This window comes from Pezoporus wallicus, unplaced genomic scaffold (genome assembly GCF_028554395.1).
Source record: "Pezoporus wallicus isolate ANWC-B61680 ecotype Strahan unplaced genomic scaffold, APGP_CSIRO_Pwel_v1 contig_6464, whole genome shotgun sequence".
In the NCBI taxonomy this organism is placed as follows: domain Eukaryota; kingdom Metazoa; phylum Chordata; class Aves; order Psittaciformes; family Psittacidae; genus Pezoporus; species Pezoporus wallicus.
The window spans coordinates 36388-55330 of record NW_026642130.1 but is presented as its reverse complement, the minus strand read 5'-3'; the positions used below and the strand labels follow the sequence as shown (position 1 = coordinate 55330).

At 53.7% G+C, this 18943-nt stretch overlaps 1 protein-coding gene across 1 annotated transcript; it reads right to left on the bottom strand.

Annotated features, from left to right (window-relative positions):
• Positions 1–1028: 1028 nt before the first annotated feature.
• On the bottom strand, positions 1029–14337 carry DRC1 (dynein regulatory complex subunit 1). Its single transcript, XM_057427690.1, has 17 exons — positions 14188–14337; positions 12813–12906; positions 11670–11782; positions 9889–10072; positions 9152–9289; positions 8336–8422; positions 7625–7747; positions 4873–5012; positions 4419–4553; positions 4064–4293; positions 3521–3693; positions 3067–3156; positions 2560–2646; positions 2058–2221; positions 1521–1682; positions 1312–1414; positions 1029–1191 (listed from the first exon to the last, which is right to left on the bottom strand). Exons 1-17 carry the CDS (start codon positions 14334–14336, stop codon positions 1135–1137), a joined length of 2229 nt encoding a protein of 742 aa, XP_057283673.1. The 5' UTR covers position 14337; the 3' UTR covers positions 1029–1134.
• Positions 14338–18943: the final 4606 nt, after the last annotated feature.

Below are 18943 nucleotides of genomic sequence, written 5' to 3'. Positions count from 1 at the left end.
TCCAGACTGAACAAGCCCAGCTCTCTCAGCCTGTCTCCATAGCAGAGGTGCTCCAGCCCTCAGAGCATCTTCATGGCCTCCTCTGGACTCGCTCCAACAGCTCCACGTCCCTCTTCCGCATGTTGGGGACTCCAGAGCTGGATGCAGGACTGCAGGTGGAACATCCCCTGACTCCTTGATTGGGGATTGCCTTGGCAATTCTGGGAGCCCAGCAGACCAAGATGTGCTGGGTGGTGTCTGCTGCTCTCCTGCCCCAGGAAGCTTGCCCATCCCTGCCTCCCCTGCCCCAAAACCCTTTTCCTGTCCTCCACCCTCACACTCTTGGCATTTTTATTTGAATTCCTGCCCCATGGATCCTGCTGTACCCCAGGGGTGCAGACAGCAAGCCATCCCACAGGATCACCGGCCCTTGGAGATGGCTGGATCCCTCATGGGGACCAGGAGAAAGGTGAAAACAATTCAAGGACAGCAAAAAAAAAGTCAATACAGTGTTACTCTGCTCTGGTATGAGAAACTGCATGTGCTGTGTTAGCACTCAGCACGGGAGTCAAGGCTAAAGATAAAGTCTGTACTGGGACTGAGATAGAACTGGTGTGAACCAGGGGGGTGGCCTGACTGATGCAAGGTGGCCACAACAAAATGCAGAATTTGGGTACAGATGTAGCAGCCCTGAGACCACTGAGGGAAAAATAACTGGGAGTGGATTGTTTGGGGGTATTCTGGGGGGGGGAAGAGATGTTGGGGCAGTAAAAGGAAAAGTAGGGAATAAGGTGTAAGAACAGGTAAAAGAAGGTGAGCTCTGCCAAAGCCAGGACACAGCAGTGGGATGCTGACCCTTGGGAGGTGCAGGGTCCTGGCTTGGGCTGCATGGAGAGAAGGGACGACACTGACCACATGGCTTTGTAGCATAAGTGATATGGGAAAAGCTTTCCCACAGTGCCATGAGTCCCCTGGATTGGGGTTATGCTTGGCTGTGGCTCCCCAGCATCTTTGGAGGTAAGCAGGGCGCTCAGGATTCACACACAAACTGCCGGGTTTGTGAAGGGTTTATTAGCCCTGGCCCCAGACACAGCTTCAGCTCCGGGCAGAGAAAAGCTGTGGCCTGGCCCTGGGCACTCACTGTGTTTCCCCAGGTCAGGACAGGTTCACATCCATCCACTGTGTGGGAGGGCAGATCAGTTTGCTGTTCAACTGTAGGGAAAATCTCCCTGAGCCTGACAGCGATGGGCTCTGGGCAGTGGCCCCATGTCTGGGAGCACTGTGTGGGGCACACAGCATGGGGTGGATGAAAGAGGGGGATAATGCACTCACCCCAGAGCTGATGTACTTCTCCAGCAACCGGCACAGCTCTGAGTTCTGCTGCTGAAGGATGCCTGCTTCGGTGACCAGGATGGCCCTCCGCCTGAGGACCTCACTGAGCAAGGAGGGCAGAGGATTGTTGGTGGTGCCAGCCCCACTGTGGTTTCCCCAGCCACACCACCAGCCTGCCCTGTCCCCAGCAGTCATTGCCAGGCACTCACTAATAGTCCTCCAGTGCTGCTGCCAGCGCATCCCACAGCTTCAGCGTCGTCTCGGGGATAACATGTGCCACAGCTTCCCAGTATTCCCCATCCTTGGAGCTGTCCCGTACCTGTAGCACCTCCTTATCCTTGTCTTTTTCCTTCTCCTCCCCCTTCCTCTGCCTGGGGGACAGAGAACAAAGCCCTGGGGCTCAGCTCCTCATTGGAGAGGAACAGCCCCTCAGCTGCCCTGAGCACCACTGCCATCATCACATGGATGAGCATGACCCCACAGCTGGTACCTGCCTGCTCCAGGGCTTTGCTTCCCTCCCCCTGCTGCTGCTCATCTCCTGCCTCGTTATCCCCAGTCATCCCTCACACAGGCACTGCCTGTACCCCTGCCTTGGTGGGACCCTCCTCACCCCTCTGTAATCTTGCAGGACAGGCAGGGGGAAGCTCTCACTGCAGCCAGGGCAATGCAGTCCACCCAGAGCCCCTGCTGTGCCCCAGCCCAGCTCCCTCCTAGTGACAACTGCCCCACTCTGCCCATAGTCCTACCTCAACTTGTCAAAGTCCCGCACAAACGCTTTCAGGATCTTTAGGACATCATCAGTGTGGATGTGCACAGATGGGAGCGAGCTCTGAGGGGATTTGTCCCTCTGGGTGCCAGATCCATCATCCTCTCTGCTCTCAGCTGGATCTCCACCTGGGCTGCTCTGGCTCTGGAGGGAAGGCCAGCAAGTTGGGCACAGTGCCTTGACCACCTCCTCCTCCCCAAGAGCCACCTTCCCCCTGAAAGCTCCAGCTGCCCATAGCCTTTTGCCTTGGCAAATTTAGGGAGCTGATGCAAAAATTCATGTGCAAGAGGCTCTATTTGGCCAAAACAGAAGATTACATCCCCTCAGCCCTGGCATGTTCAACTCGCTTGTCCCATCATAGAGAAACATTTCAGAGTCAACACCCTCTTCCCTCTCTCTGCCCTCCCTGGGTGTTCAGATGTTCTGCTCCTCCTTCCCGGAACACCTGGGCTCTTCCCCACTGCTGCCCCTGGTGGTCCCACCTGGCTCGCAGCCACCTCCTGGGATTTGTACTTCAGGAAAAAGTCCAGCAGCTGGTACAGGTCATCCTCACTGTTGATTCCGATGGCCTGGGGAGGCAGAGGAACCAGGTCAGCCTCCCCCTGAGACATCACGGGAGTTGGAGTGGAACAAAGAGCATCTCCCAGGAGCAGAGGGTACCCCTCCGGCGATGCCACTCAAGGCAGGAGCGAGTGGTAAGAAGGGGATAGTGTGGGACAGCTGGGGCTATCTGTGGATGGGAGAGTCTGAGGACAGTTTGGAGGGGCCCTGGAGATGTCCAATTCGTCAGCAGGACGGCCTTGAGTTGAGAAGCATCCAGCCACAGTGCTTCACACCCTCTCACAGTGCTCCTCTCCCCTTGTTGCCCCAGAGTACTCCCAGAAGCCCAGCCTGACCTCACTGGAGGGGCTGAGACTCCTACACCCCATGGACATGGGGCAGAGAGCTTTCCTTCCCTGCAGCCCCTGATGGGCCAAGCCACAGCTCACCTCAAAGATGTAGTCGAGCTTTATGAGGATGCGGTTGTGCCTCTCCAGCGCTTTCAAGGGCTTCAGCAGCTTGTTCTCAATGAGGAAATCCTAGGGAGACAGGCAAGAGAAGAGGGTGCAGAGAAACAGTGAGTGTCTCTGCCCCTACCCAGAGGCCAGCCCATGCCATGCTATAGCTGTGTCATCTCTGTGGTGGCAAGCTGAGCAGGGAGGGTGGACAGCAGCCAGGCAGTGTGAAGCTGGGCAGGGCCAGGGGGCTCTGGAACAGACACCTGGAGACCCTCTCCCAGCCCCTGGGGCAGCTGACAACAGGCTGCTTGGCACAGCAAGGCAGTGCCATGCAGAAGCCTTCATCCCAAGACATGGAGCTCAGAAGAGATCCCCTACAAGCTGGAGCAAGCAGGGGACGATATGGCCGCTCCCTGACCAAGGCACGTGCTACATCATCACGCACCAACTCTTTGCTCACGAGCTCCAGGATCCTCTTAGCAGTCTTCTTTGAGATATTTCCCAGGGCTGTGACTCTGCCCTCAACCTTCACTGTGTCTTCTTTTCCCCCTTCACTGCTGCCCACTTCTTCTTTCTCCTCTCTCCCTTCCTCTTCTTGTCCTTCCCCAGAGCTGCCCTCTGAAACATGGAGAAAGAAGGACGAACAAACGCCTTTATGCTTTGACTGTGCTCCCCAGTCACATCATTGCAGGAGTCATCAGGGAAATCACAATTATTCCCTGTGACTTGAAAAGTGCCCCAAAGAACCTGGGACACAATCTCTGGTCAGCTTGTCCAGAACTGGGAACACTGGGCTAAAGTACAGCACGAAGATCCTCACATTGCTTTGGCATGAGCCAGCTCAGGGCTGGGCACAGCCTCTGCTTGGGCTCAAAATGTCACCTCCTACCTTGCAATGGCAAGGACAGGAGTAACAGAAGGAGATATCACGGAGGAAGGTGAGGCTCTCCCACTGCTACAAGGGTGACAAGGGCACTGTGCATCCCACCTGTCAGGACCTCTGCAGCCAGCTTGGTCGCCCTCCTCTTCACCTTATAATGCCCAAGGGGGCCGACATTGTTCAGGAACCAGTAATGAGGCTCTTCCCAGGGCAGCCCCAGCTGTTGGGTGTGTATGATGTGATCTGCATCGAGGGCTTTCCGCATCAGGCCTTTGGCTTCTGCCTCATTCATAAGCCAGACCTCCATGAACTTCTCGGCATTGGTGACAGCAAACTGCCTGTACAGAAGGGAGATGGCCCATGGAAGCAGGCTCCATGCCTCAGAACGATGAGCTGGCTCCCCCTGCACCTCACTTAGGTGCTCTGAGGCTTTGTCATGGATGGATGCCCATGCACACCCCACCTCATCCTCCTCTGCACATCCTTGCACCGCACTCTGATGCTCTCGCAGTCGACCGCCATGCTCTGTTTCTCCTCTCTGAATTGCTTCTCTCGGTTGGCCAGTTTTATTTTCAGGTTATTGAGCAAGCTGTGGAGCCTATGGAGGGACAGCAAAGCTGGGCACCCCAAAGAGGCACTTCTGGGCATACCCGGCTTGTATGAAAGCTTTGGGACTTGAGGCTGTTTATCTACTAGCAATGACTCAGTGACAAGGCCTGAGTGACCCTGATGCAGCTGGCCATGGCCAGCCTATTCCAAGTGTGCTGGGGATGACCCTGCCCTGGGCTAACCCCTGCCCGGGGATGGGTTGGGACAGAGCTTGTTGGCCTGTGCTAGGTGACAGGCTCCCCAAAAAATGGCCCAGGGGAGGTGATAGCTGGTAAGCCAGAGCCCACCTTCCAGGGATGTTTTTTTACCGGTTGAGCTTCCTCTTCTGTTTGGCTCTGATGATGGTGTTCTCCTCATCCCGCTTCCTAAGCACTTGAAGGTTGAACTCCAGCTTCTCCTGGTTCAGGCGATAAACAGCTTTCATCTGCTGGAGCTGCCTCTCCAGGTTCTGACATTCCAGAAAACATGAGAACAAGTTGTGCCATAAGCAAAGGCCACACTGAAGCCTGGATCCTACTGATCCTACGTCTCCAAACCCCATCTTCCCACACACATTTTCCCAGCTGATGTGGCATCCCTCATGTGTGAGTGGTGGAGATGTTGGCTGTCCATCAGTACAAGCTACAGGGCCATGTCTGGGGAAGGGAGAGCAGACATGTTTTATCCAACTTGCACTCAGTGGAGCACTAATTCTGGGCTCTCTCTTCAATGCAGATGCTGATTTGTATGTCAGTTTTAAGGACTGCATGTCTCTCAATTAACCAAGAGGCTCAGAAGTTATTTGGCAAGCTGGAGGAAAGGACACACAGGACTGCCTGTGCTCCAGGTCTTAATGAAACCAGAACAAAACAAGCAAAGCATCTGTTTTGGCAGCATCACACTGCATAGCCTGGACACAGGACAGAGGCAGTGAGTTCTGCTCCCTTTGCTCCACAGGTGCAATGGAGGAGACATCTGCAATGGAGGAGACATCTCTCTCAGTTCCCAGCACCTTGTTTGCTTGACAGCTGATAGAAAGGAAGAGCCACTTCATGGGCTGATTGTTATAGTCTCCTGGGGCTGCTCTGGGCTGGGAGGTATTGCACCCTGCCAATGAACTGCTCTCTGACAGCTCTACAGGTCACTTTGAAATGAGCTCAAGGGGCACAGTGGCATCACAGGCAGAATGACTGCATGGATGGGTAAGAGGTGGTGTGGTTTAATTCATCAGTGTGTTTTCCAGGTGCAAAAGGAGGCAGGAGTCTGAAAAAAATCTCATAATACTGTGTTTTACTGAGGAGCCTATAAGGACTTCTTCCACATTAGGAAGTGACTGGTATGAAGCTCCTGCATGCCCCTAAATTACAGCATCAGCTACAGGCTTGGTTGTGCACAGCAGTCTGCACAGCAGAGATACCCAGCAGGGTCTCTCTAGGCCCAGGGACATCTCCGAGGGCAGATAAAGAGTCCTGAGCGGTAGGCTAGAAGCAGGCAAGACACTGGTACCCAAGTTAGCTGGCTTGGAGCTCTCCCGGGTAGCCCTACTTACAACAGAGAGTGTACACGCAGCCTGAGAAGACACCCAGAAGCTGTCCCACCTGGTTAGGATCAGCGCTTGACTGAAGAAAAGATGGAGGTAAATCCCAGCAGGGCCAAGGGACCTCCTCCTTATAGCAGATGGAGGAAAGCCATGGCCCAAAACCTGTATTTAAAATGCTGATTCCCATCTAGTGAAACTGGTGAGTATTCAATAACCATCAAACCACAGACTTCATTGTTAGGTATTAGCTAAACTTCTGCTTCAGAGATACCTCAGGATAATGATACCACAGGTTAGTCAGGAAAATAGGTACTTCCAACTTCTCTTTTCTTCTGAAGGGAACCAGGAGGGTGTGTAGCTCCTCCCTCTGCCCCAAAGAGAGAAAACTTCACCAAATCAGTCCCAGCAGAAGTTGACTTCAGCTGTTCCTAAAACCATGTATCACAGAGCAGCAAATCAAGGTCACAGTCACTCTTGCTGACCAAGCCCTTGCCACTTTCCTAGCTTGAAATTTCAAACCAAACTCTGAATGCCAATTTAAATCTTTCCTACCAAAACTCAACCCCATTACTTTTTCCTGCATTTACAGAGGACACGTATCTGTAGATATCTCCCTACAGAACTCTTTCCCAGCCTAAGCAGCAACTTTTTCTTAGGGGTCATTTGTCTGCTTGGTCTGTTCTAGACAATCTCACCTGTTCCCAAGGATGTTGTCAAACCTGGACAAGGACACATAGATATAAGGAAGAATAATTCCCTCCCCTGCCTTACAGATAAACCCTCCTACAACTACAGCTAAAGGCAGCAGGTGCCTTTTTCAACAGCTCCCCATCACCATCTGTGAACCTTGATCTCCAGCACGCTGCTAGTTACACACTCTGTCACTTCCAGGTTATCAACATGAAGAACCCACAGTCAGGACTGTCCCCCCGGGACATGCCCTTTCAGGCTGACAGGGACCTTGAAACAGTAATATTTCACCTGCAGTTGTGCAAAACCTTCCAGACATCAACCCTTGCCTGTGTTTCCCTAGGCTTCCTAGGAGGACTGTGCTCTTCTATAGCATGCCCTCTTACCTGAGTATGGGCAAACTCATTACAGCTCTCACACCACGTGGGCTTCAAGGGCATTAGAGATGGCTAGATGTCAGAGAAAAAGCTCACACCTCCTAGGCCAAGACCCTGACAAAGGAGGAAATTGGGCTGATCTGAAATGATGTAGTGTCAGGACAGTCGCACAATTTGATCTTCCTCTCAATCATGATGTCAGAAGTAAACCCCTTGACTTTCTCAGATGTTTTATACACCTAGTTCAGGTGCTACAGACCTCTGAGAGCCAAGGGCAGAGGGACACTATGGTATAGGATCCATGGAGAGAACAGCAGCTCACTCACCCTGTTGACACAGGCCTGGACTGTGCACACTGAAGAGCTGAGGTGACCAGATACCAGCTGCAGCTTTCATACCAGAGCCAGCTACACACAGAAAAGCCCAGGGAGATCTGATCCACTGCCACATGGCACACACCAGCCTCTTCTGTACCTCTGCATCGTTCTCCAGCTGCATCTTCATGGTGTTATACTCCTCCTCATCCTGCACCCGCAGCTGGCTCAACTGTTTCTCAAACTCTTCCACCTTCCTCATGCGGGCACTGAGGTATTCCATCTATGGGCAAAAGGAGAATGTTGTTTATCAACAGTGACAACTTCCTCCTGTGATCAGTTCCTTTGGGTAGCCTAAAGCAAGGTCGTGCATGGATAATTCCCCTGCAGAGAAGGCTGAAAAACTGCGTCTTTGCTCCCCACACTCCTGAGGGACAGGCTGCTTCCATATGGGCAGCAGCTATGGGGAACTGAGGCTGTTTAGCCTGAAGAAAATGAGGCTCAGGGGAGGCCTTACCACTCTCTACAACTGCCTGACAGGAGGTTGTAGTGAGGTGGGGTCAGTCTCTTCTCCCAAGTAACAAGCAATAGGACAAGAGGTAACGGCCTCAAGTTGCAGCAGAGAAGGTTTAGATTGGATATTAGGAAAAATTTCTTCCCTGAAAGGGCTGTCAAGCAGTGGAAGAGGATGCCCAGGGCAGTGGTGGAGTCACCATCCCTGGAGGAAGTTAAAAGATGTACAGATGTAGCACTCAAGAACATGGTTTACTGGTGCTCTTGGCAGTGCTCGGTTAACATTTGGGCTTAAGGATCTTAAAAGTGTTTTCCAGCCTAAACTATTGAGTGATTCTAAATCCCACATGGACCTTACCTCCTGTGCATTGTGGGCCTGGATGGCTTCCTCCCATTTCTTCCTGTTGCTGTCCAGCAGCTCTCTCCGTTCCTCCTCAAAAGCTTTCTGTGAAGAAGACAGAGCCCTTCACCATCATGTTGGCACCATTCGTTGCCAATTTTCACTAATCCAGGCCAGCAGCTTCCAGGAGAGGATTGGCTGCAGATTGCTGCTGCTGTCTGATGAACAAACACTGGCCTGATGTCTCCATAACAGGAGACCTCCCTCTGCAAACCCAAGGGGACTGCTGCTATCAGCCACCCGGAGCTGGGAGGGATGCTCTGGGTGGTGGGTAGCAATGTCAGCTCACTGGAAATCATTGCTTGGTAATCAGCAGTGAAGCTGGATCAGGCAGCCATTTGATTCCACCTTACAAGACATTGAATGGAGAAGGATGCCCTCACTCAGCAACAAGTGCAGGTTTGATCTGTGAGGTGGGACTTTGTGCTCTGCAGAAGGTAAGACTAAAGAACCACAATAGTACTTTCTGGCTTTTAGAGACATGAATAACCAGCCATCAAGCAGCAGCAGTTTTCGTACATGACTGAGTTGCTCTGCACTGAACCACAGTCATTCACAGCACGGTATAAACCAGCCCCTCAGCACTCAGCACCATTCAGTACTCTTGCTTGGCCAGATTTCAGCCTCATTCACCAAGACATCAGCCATGCTGCTCTGCACAGTAGTCAACCCAGCCAGTGCAATGAGCCTGAGATCTTTTTGACATAGGTATGGAGAAGCAAGCGGCTGCAGGCTTTGTTGTTGGGCTCTTCCTCCACCATATGAACTGGATACCTCAATCTGTAGGAAGTTATGATGGTAAGTTTTCACCATGGTCCTGATCTGTTCCTCCATTCTCTTCAAAAGCAAGTGGATATCATCTGACTGCTTCTTAATGGCCTGCACATATTGCTCATCTTTGTTTTTCAGCTCCTGGAGGAGAAGAGTGGATGCTGAAATCAGAGAGAAGGATTTGACCAGGAATCCTCAGGGGATAACTGAAAGGGTAGGACCCAGATGGGTCCTACTAGGTAGGGCAGGACTCTGTCTTTTCCAAATAAGAGGTGTTAAGAGCAAAGAGCCAGAGAGGGGAGGAAAGACAGATCATCACTGCCAAAGGTCCAGGTGAGATGGAGTGAGAGGTGACAGATGTTGCAAACACACCACTCCTTCTCTGAGGGCAAGAGAACCTGATGTGGGAATGCCTTTTTCCCCTCTACAAAACCACTCCCCCTCTCTGCTCATGTGCCTTTTATTTTTGTCGTGTAATTTGGGCCCCGCCAGCTTGTCATACTTCTGCCAGTGTCCTGTGTGTCTGTCCCTGTGCACTGCACATCGCTAGAGCACTCATGTCAGGACACTGGCACTGCAACTCGTGACACGATTTCAACTCAAAGAAACTGACACTGCACAGACCCCAGCCACCTGCTGGCGAATTGAAGATCCAGACACTGGGATGCTTTAGAATAATATCCTCCAGAGCCTGAACCCTCCCCAGCCTTGGAGCTGCTCCTGCCTGGTCCCCATGCTACCTGCTGCAGTTCACTGATGAGCTTGTTCTTCTGCTCCAGAAGCAGCACACACAGCTGCTGCTGTTGGTTCAGCAGCTGCCACAGATCCTGTGGGATCGTCATGTCCTTGGCCAAGGCCCACTTGGAGGTGATCTCCGCAAACTTCTGTGCGCTAGACTTGGCTTCATTCTCCAGCTTCTGCATCCTGCATGTAATAAGGAGTACATGGCAAATGGGGAGCTGGGGCAGGGCAGCAAGTGCTTAAGACATGGTTTGGTGGCCCAGCCTACAGGAGCACTTTTTCCTGCATAACCCAGTTTGAACTCAAAATGGCCTCAAGATGCCAGTGGAACAGCAGCTTTCTTGCAAGTGCTTGTTAGAGCTGGGATCCTGCATGCCCTTCTCTTCAGACAGGCATTTCTCCAGCTCTGCCCTTACCCAAGGGAGAAAAGGCTGAGGAGCTCAGCTCAAGCAGCAGTCACCTTTGTAAGAAGCACTACTGCTTCTGCCAAGCAAGCTGTCTCTGGGCAAGAGGAGATGGACAAGCAGTGCCAAACAGCCTCCCAGCTACTTCTAGACTTGGTAGTCAAACTATGCAGAGACCATACTCCAGCTAAAGCCAGACGGTGCTGAACAGCCAGCAAAACTCATTCCTCTTCTGGAGACACCATTCAATGTGCTCTGTGAATGGCTTTTGGCTCAGGCTGAACAGCGGCCACTATCTTTGCCACCCTCAGATTTGCTCTACGGGCAGTTCCTGGACACGGCACCTGTTTCCTTAATGAGATTCCCACGGGGAAGCGCACTGAGCAAGGGACATGCATCCTGCTACAGCCAGCCTTCCACAAACTGCTCCTACAGTGCCCTCCAAAGGCAGCGGGAGCAAGGACTCAGGGTTTCCTAGCTGATCGAGTCCTGGGGACAGGGCTGAAAGAGCCCGTCCCTTGGAGGCTGCCCAGCTCCTCTGGTGAAGCAGGGCAGGTTTGCCCAGGAAAGCACACAGAGATGATCAGAGAATAATCGAGGCTGGAAGGGCTTCAGGAAATCACCAGCCCCCGGTCACAGCAGGATTAACTTCAGTGTCAGAGCAGGTTGTGCAGGGCCTTGTCCAGGCATGTACTGAATATCTGCAAGGAAGAAGATCTCTACAGTATCAGGGGGCCCTGACCCAGCATCTGACCACCCTCACCACAAAGACCTTAATATCCAGTTCACCAAATGAGCACATCCTCACATTCTTCCCCCTCCTCACATACGTCCTGATGTGGCTGTCCCAGCCCATTCCCTTGCTATGGCTAATAACTACCTCTACCTCCATGACTGGAGGGCAGCCTCCGGAAAAAGGCCACCTCTTAGCACAACAGTAGCACGTTCTCCACCATGGTTTCACCTCCAGGCTCAGGAGACCTGTTCAGCAAGGAACACTCAAAGGCAAATGTGCATATGCTTCTGGAGCAAGGAGGACCACAAATAGACGGTAAAGGCTCCTGGGATGAAAAGTTGAGAACCAGCTGTGTTTCTGCAACTCTGGAGCTGAAGATGTGATGGGTTTGTAGGACACTGGTAACCAGGCATCCATAGTACTGCAGTGCCAGCTGGGGAAGCCACCAGCCTTGACCCTCAGAGCTCTGTAAAGATCGCGCTGTGGCAGGTAGGACCTGGAGGCTCTTTGCCTCAGTTTTCCTTATAAACATAAACTCAGTGTAGCCCTGATTGCTGAGTGCTCCTGGATGACCAAGAAAGCTGCACCACATCTGCACTGCTCCTTCCCAACAGTGCAGACCCACCACACAGTCTCTTACCTCTGCAGCTTCAGATCTTCATTCTCTGCCCTCCTCTGCGTCTCCCTCAAGTCAGCAGCCACCTGGATATTTGTCACCATCTGCATGCTCTCAAATTGCAGCTTGGCCAGCCTCTGTGAAGTAGGTGGTACACATCTCACACACAGGGACCTGAGCTCTGGAGGAAAGCATACTGGGGGAACTCTTGCTATGCCCACCCAGGGTCTGGCTCCTGTCCACATGCTGAGGTGCCTGTGTGGACCCATAGGCCCTGTCTTATCATGCTATGGCAGTATTGATGAGCACATCAAGGACCTGCTGGAGCCAGTCCAGAGGAGGCCACAAAGATACTCCGAGGGCTGAAGTACCTCTGCTATGGAGACAGGCTGAGAGAGCTGGGCTTGTTCAGCCAGGAGATGAGAAGGCTCTGGGGGAGACCTTAGAGCAGCTTCCAGTGCCTAAAGGGGCTGACAAGAAAGCTGGAGAAGGGCTTTAGACAGGGGTCTGTAGGGAAAGGACAAGCGGGAATGGTTTTAAACTGACAGAAGGGAAATTGAGATGAGCTCTTAGGAAGAAGTTCTTCTCTGTGAGGGTGGTGAGGCCCTGGCACAGGTTGCCCAGAGAAGCTGTGGCTGCCCCATCCCTGGCAGTGTTCAAGGCCAGGTTGGACGGGGCTTGGAGCAACTTGGTCTAGTGGAAGGTGTCCCTGCCTGTGGCAGGGGTTGGGACTGGATGAGCTTTAAGGTCCCTTCCAACCCAAAGCATTCTCTCATTCTGTGACTTCAATGCACCCATGGGTCCTCCCTCTCCTGCAAAGCCTTCCAGGCCATCAGCACAGAGGAATGTGCACAGAGCACCTTCTTGGTTTGCTTCTCTTGCATATTTAGATGGGTCAGGGGTGTTGTGCTGAGGTTTGGATGCATGGTGTCAGTCCCAGATTGTACCAATATATGGATTGTTTGTCACAGGAAAATTGTATCCCCAGGATCCAGCCCAAGAATCAGCCTCAACCCAGTCCTGAGGAGTTTCTTTCCCTGCTTCTTCTCACCTTCTCACATAAATGCTGCTGCATAACTCTGAGCACCACACAAAGCTAAAAGTAGGGTAAAGCCAAATTTCTAGTGATCAGGGCCCCAGGAAGACCTTCCTGCCCTACTGCCGCACCTGCCGGCTCTCCTCAATCTGCTGGTGGCTCTTTCTCTGCTCTTCCTTCTTCTTCTCTACTACCTTTGGCTCCGGCTCTTCTCCAAGGGCCTCTCTGGGCAGAAAAGGGAAAAAGACAGGACATTTTGAACCAGAACCATCTTCCTAATGATCAGACTTGGCCTTGGACCTGGGATCCCAGCCCAGACAGCACAGTTCAGTGCAGGTTTAGTCCCAGGCCAGTCCCCACAGCTGCAGAAAGGAGACACAAAAGGGTGGGACAGCCCTCAGAGGGAAAACAGGCTCTGAGCTTCCCTTTCTGAAGCCGGGAGGGGAGCCCATGGCTGGCTACTGCACAGGGCTTGGGGGTCCCAGTTTCCCCTGTTTGCTTCCCAGAGGGAGGAGAGCAGGGGGCAGAGACTACCTGGGGAGGTGGGAGGGGTGGCCCTTGTTCAGCCATGAAGACAGCCAGCTTCTGTCTGGTGCCATTTCAGCATTGGCATGGATCCCACACTAGATCCTTGGGCTCAATTTGACCTTTAAGAAAGGGTCTGGGACTGGAAAGGGGGAAATAAGCCTGTTGGAATGGGGGTGTATGTCAGTGACCTAGGTCTGTTTTGGCCCCATGGTTTGGTAACAGGGTCAGCAGGCACTTTCCTAGAGTTCACTAGGCTGTGGAGGGGGTGGTGGGTTCAGACCTGGTTTGGGGAAAGGTGTGCTTCATTGCTGGTGCATCCCAGATTGGGACTCAACAGATTGCGGATGCCATGGGTCTGGTGCTGATTCGGCCACAGGGGCAGAGTGTCCGTGACAGGACCATATCTTGGGGAAGGGTTATTGCTGCCCTAGAGATAGGCTGGGGACACAACAGGGATATCCGCTAATTTGAGCTGAGCTGGGATTGGAGGCATAGCCTCTGACCTCCTGCCATTTGGCAGGGCATGCAGAATGCCTCTGAGTGGTCCAGGGTTCAGAGTGGTCCCTGACCCAAGGCCGGTTTGGGGAGAGATCCTGCATCCCATGAGGGTTGGTAAGGCCACGTCAGGCCCCTGCCCTCTCAGTTTGTGCCCCAGTGTTGGTGTGGGCAGGGGATGTTCTGAGCCGTGGGGATGGTCTCTGAGCCAGTGCTGGCGGTCAGTGGGTTTGGGTGACTGGGACTCCCCCCAGTATGGGTGAGGGATGGGGAACTGGCACTCCTTTGGAGCCGGGGACATCATGCCCAGTGCCAGCTGGTGGAAGAGGAGATCACCTACCACCAGACGCTGGCCTGGGAGGAAGGTGCGGGACGCGGTGCCGGTTTAGGGCACGGAGGCGCCAGGACCCGGCTCTGATTTAGGGCGAGACAGCGGGGGGTGCAGCCGCCATAACCGCGGTGGAATCGGGCCCCATTTCTCACCGGCGCTTGGCATCGAGGCGGGCAGCGATGCGGCGCTGGCGAGCGGCGATGCGCTCCTCGGGACCAGGGCCGGGGTCGGTGCCGCCAGGGCCCTGTCCCGGGTCCCGCCATCCCGGCGCCGGACCCTCCGCGCCCGCTCCGCGCTTCATCCCGCACAGGTAGGCCGCAGCTGCCGAGACCGCTCACCCGCGTCCTGCCGTCGCCAGGCAACGCCCGCACCGCGCATGCGCACCTGTCCCGGCTCGGCTCGGCTCGCCTCGCTCAGAGGGCGCTGTCGCGCATGCGCGCTGCCGTCGTGGTGCTGAGGCAGCGGGGATGGTGTAGGGGAGGGTCCTGGGTGTCATGGGGCAGGAGATGGGTCTTGGGGCAGGTGAGGGGTCTCGGGGCAGTTATCGCTGCTGGAACGTGGCCGCCGGGTTGTCCAGAGGCACCACCGCGGTCCTGTGTGCCCTGCGCCGCACTGCTGGTTTGGTCCTGTGTGCCCTGCGCCTCTGGCAGCACCCACCCTCAGGGACACCCGTGCCCATGGACACCTGTGAAGCGATCCTCGCCGCTTGCCGGCGACATGAGATAAAGCTCACGGCCAACCACGCAAATCAAACCCATGCCCAGTGTATAACGTAAGGCAAGGTTCATTGGAGCCTTTGGCAGATTGATTACGTCAGAGCCTTGAAGCATTCCAGTGGGGAACAGTATGTCTTGATAGACGTAGTGTTGGGATTGTCTATGGCTACAGCTTCAGTACTGCCACCAGAGATGAGACGGTCAAGGCTTTGTGAGAATGGTTCAGTGTTCTCCCATGCCCACAGCCCCTGGGTGATTGTCCTGGGTTCAGCAGTAGCAGTCATGTTTCTCCTCCTTGGTAGCTGGTGCAGTGCAGTGTTTTGACTTTCGGCTCGGGAACAGAGCTGATAGAGATGTTTTGGTTTGGCCAAGGACTTTGTGAGCCTCATGCTCTGCCAGGGAGGAGGGGAAGCCGGGAGGAAGCAGAGACAGGACACCTGACCCAAACTGACCAAAGAGCTATTCCATACCACAGCACGTCATGCCCAGGATGTAACTGGGAGTTAGCCGGAAGGGCTGGGAGACTGCAGGGTTGGAGGAGGTATCAGTTGGTGCTTGGTCGGGGCTGGGGGGGGCAAGTTATCGGTCGGCTGGTGCTGAGGTGTTGTATTCTCTTCCCTTGTTATTTCCTTTATCATTATTATCATTGGTGGTAGCAGTAGTGATTTGTGTTATACCTTAGTTACTAAACTGTTCTTATCTCAACCCGTGGGAGTTGCATTCTTTTTGATTCTCCTCTCTGTCCCTCCGGGAGCAGGGGGAGGGCAAGAAAGGGGGGGAAGTGAGTGAACGAGTTACCTGACTGGGTTTAAACCACAACAGTGATGATCTCCAGAAAAGCCCATAGGGCCCCATTGCTGGTGGAAGGCATTTGGACTGGGAAAATAGGGGTTCCCTGTGCACTTCTCCAAGCAGACTTCCAGCATCCTCAAGGGACTTCTCTGCTGCTGCTGGGCCTCCTCTTGCGTTCCTCCTCTGGGGGTCCACTCATGGCTTTAGTCCTAGAGAAGTGAGGCGGGAGGATGACATCAATCCCAAGGCTGTGCATCCCTCACTGGGGATGAGTGATGATGAATGGAGAGGTGCCCGGTGGTTACTGTGGGGCTCTCAAGCTGCAAGTCTCGGAGCCCAGAAATGAGGAGGAAGCAGGGCTCTGGGATAGCTGGGGTTACATGCCAGCCCCTCTCAGGGAGGGGACGAGGCACAGAACAGCCCCAGTGCCTATGTCCCCCTGCCAGCACTGTCCCTGATACCCTTGTAGCCGTGGAGGGCATTGCCCACCTGTTCATTCAATAAATAAAGAGCTCTCAGGCATGTTTTAAGGATGTTACTGGTTTACTCTGGTAAAGGCCTAGTTTCACCATGAGTTATCCACGTAGGTCTTGCATTCCTGAGGAAAGTGCTCATGGCTGCTCTTCGGGGATCTCTGCTGCTGAGGGCCTCCAGAGGTGACCATCCTAGCAGAGCACAAGGCACTCGAGGACTCCTTGGTCCTGGGCTGTGCAGGGAACAAACCAGCCTGGCCTCTGCTTTCCCCTCTGGGCAGGATGGGGGCAGGCAGGCAGGCAGCAAGGTCCTGCAGCCACTGGTGGTGCTGGTGGCACCTGCAGGAGGGACATTTCTGCAACCTGAGCCAGGCTGTCATCAGGGGGTCTAAAATAGTCCAGCAGCTCCTGGACTTCCTTACTGAGGTCCACCATCTCCCTGGCCCCAAAACAGACACATGCCCACATGCACCTCACCTGTACCTTCTGCAGGTCTTGGGCAGCCACTGCTGGAACTCTGGGCTGCTTCGAACAGGGAAGACACAGTGACTTCTCTGTTCTCTATGGGGGGTGGCCCAGCAGAGCCAAGGCTCTTCTTGGCTACTCTTGAAGAGAGAAGGGAGGCAAGGAGGGACACCAGGGCTCCGTTTGTCCCCCAGCAGGACCCCCGGGGTAGGGAGGCTCCTCAGAGCCCCAGGCTGGGGGCAGAGGGGGGCCCTGAGGTGCAAACAGGGGCCCTGAGCAAAGGGCTACCCTTGAGCTGTGGCATGGGCATCTCCCGGACTTCCCTGGCATTAACCCTCTCCCCCTGCAAGCCCTTCAGGATTCCACCTTCCTTGGCCCCTTCCACACATCGGGGCCCTGTGCCTCCTCCTGGATCTGTGCCGGATCCTGCATCTCCACTTGCTTTCCCTCCCAGCAGTACTGCGTGTGCACAGGAAGCACTGCCTCCAGGCAGAGGGGCGGCTGAGGAGGTTGATGGTCTCCTGGCTCAGTGCACACAGAAACCCTGTGGCTGTCAGCTTGACCATCCATCTCCAGAGGGGCCAGAGGGACAACACCTTGCAGGGAGTCAACACTTTAGTGTCAGTCCCATTTCAGAGCCCCATCCAAACCAGAAGTCAGGGAGAAGCCATCACATCCCTCACCTCCATCCCAATGCTCCCAGGCTACACTATATCACTGTACAGAAACACCTGAACACCACAGCTTTGATGGCTGCCCAAGACAGTCCTGTTCTGTCCACATCCCTCCCTCCATGCTTTTCCCACACCACATCCTTGTTTCTAAATTGGAGATGAAAATCTGAGGGGTGGACTGCGGAAGATCAGGGGACAGCACACCGATTAATGTAATCAAGAGCTGAGCTTTATTTGCACAAAATCCATGCCTTTTATAGTATTTCTTACATGCACTTACAGTGATTTGGCATATTATGATTGGATACATGTCTTGAAGTGACTAACATATAATTGGTTAAGCACAGGTGTGGGAACTTGACCTCGAAAGCTTGCCAACAGTCCACAGTTCTCATAACTCAGTGAATTCCAGCTTCTTCTTATCTTGCTTGCTTAAGCTTCCTTGGGCCTCTCATGGTCTTGCTGTATCTTTCAGGATTATTCAGAGTTTATGTACCAATTATCCTTTCTCCTGTGAGAACACTGCCTCCACAATGGACCACCTGGTGGATAAAAAACTGGTTGGATGGCCATACACTTGAGAGTTGTGGTCAATTGCTCAATGTCCAACTAAAGACGGATAACGAGTGGTGTCTCTCAGGGGTTGGTGTTGGGCCTGATCCTGTTCAACATCTTTGTTGTCGACATGGAGAGTGGGATTGATGTGCCCTCACCAAGTATGCCAACAACACTGTGGGTCAGTTGATAACGCTGGAGGGAAGGAATGCCATCCAGAGGGACCTTGACATAACTCAGAGGTGGGTTGATGCCAACCTCATGAAGTTTAACCACGCCAAGTGCAAGGTTCTGCACCTGGGTTGGAGCAGTCCCAGGCACAGCTACAGATTGGGCAGAGAAGAGATTCAGAGCAGCCCTGAGGAGAAGGACTTGGGGGTGTTGGTCAATGAGAAAATGAACATGAGCCAGCTTCAGTGTGCACTTGCAGCCCAGAAAGCCAACCGTATCCTGGGCTGCATCAAAAGGAGCGTGACCAGCAGGTCGAAGGAGGTGATCCTGCCCCTCTACTCTGCTCTTGTGAGACCTCACTTGGAGTATTGTGTGCAGTTCTGGTGCCCTCAGCATAAAAAGGACATGGAACTGTTGGAACAAGTCCAGAGGAGGCCACAAGGATGATCAGGGGACTGGAGCACCTCCCATATGAAGATAGGCTGAGAAAGTTGGGGCTGTTCAGCCTGGAGAAGAGAAGGCTGTGTGGAGACCTCATAGCAGCCTTCCAGTATCTGAAGGGGGCCTACAAGGATGGTGGAGAGGGACTCTTCATTAGGGACTGTAGTGATAGGACAAGGGGTGATGGGTTAAAACTTAAAGAGAGGAAGTTCAGGTTGGGTATAAGGAAGAAGTTCTTTATTGTGAAGGTGGTGAGGCACTGGAACGAGTTGCCCAGAGAAGTGGTAAATGCTCATCCCTGGCAGTGCTCAAGGCCAGGTTGGACAGAGCGTTGGGCAATATGGTCTGTTGTGAGGCATCCCTGCCCATGGCAGGGGGGGTGGAACTGGATGATCTTAAGGTGCTTTCCAACTCTAGGTATCCTGTGATTCTGTGCTGTGCTCACCCTGCCCACGACAGCTCCACCTGCTCTCTCTGAGCTTCTCACAGGTTCACTGGCCTGGCATTGAACTGATTGACAGGCTGATACCGGAGCTTGGATGGCATTGCCTGCTCCCCATCCGTGGTGCCTGTGGGTGCTGAGCCCCCTGAGCTGGCCAAAATGCTGCTTTGCACGCTCTT

What these genes read in the sequence shown, in the direction of transcription:
- DRC1 (XM_057427690.1), bottom strand. Translation starts at nt 14,336, where the DNA reads ATGAAGCGCGGAGCGGGCGCGGAGGGTCCGGCGCCGGGATGGCGGGAC. An exon ending in AGCTGGAGAACGATGCAGAG is followed by an intron (nt 5,013 to 7,624) that starts GTACAGAAGAGG and finishes CTGGAATGTCAG; the next exon opens with AACCTGGAGAGGCAGCTCCA. An exon ending in GCAGCACTGGAGGACTATTA is followed by an intron (nt 1,415 to 1,520) that starts GTGAGTGCCTGG and finishes CTCCTTGCTCAG; the next exon opens with TGAGGTCCTCAGGCGGAGGG.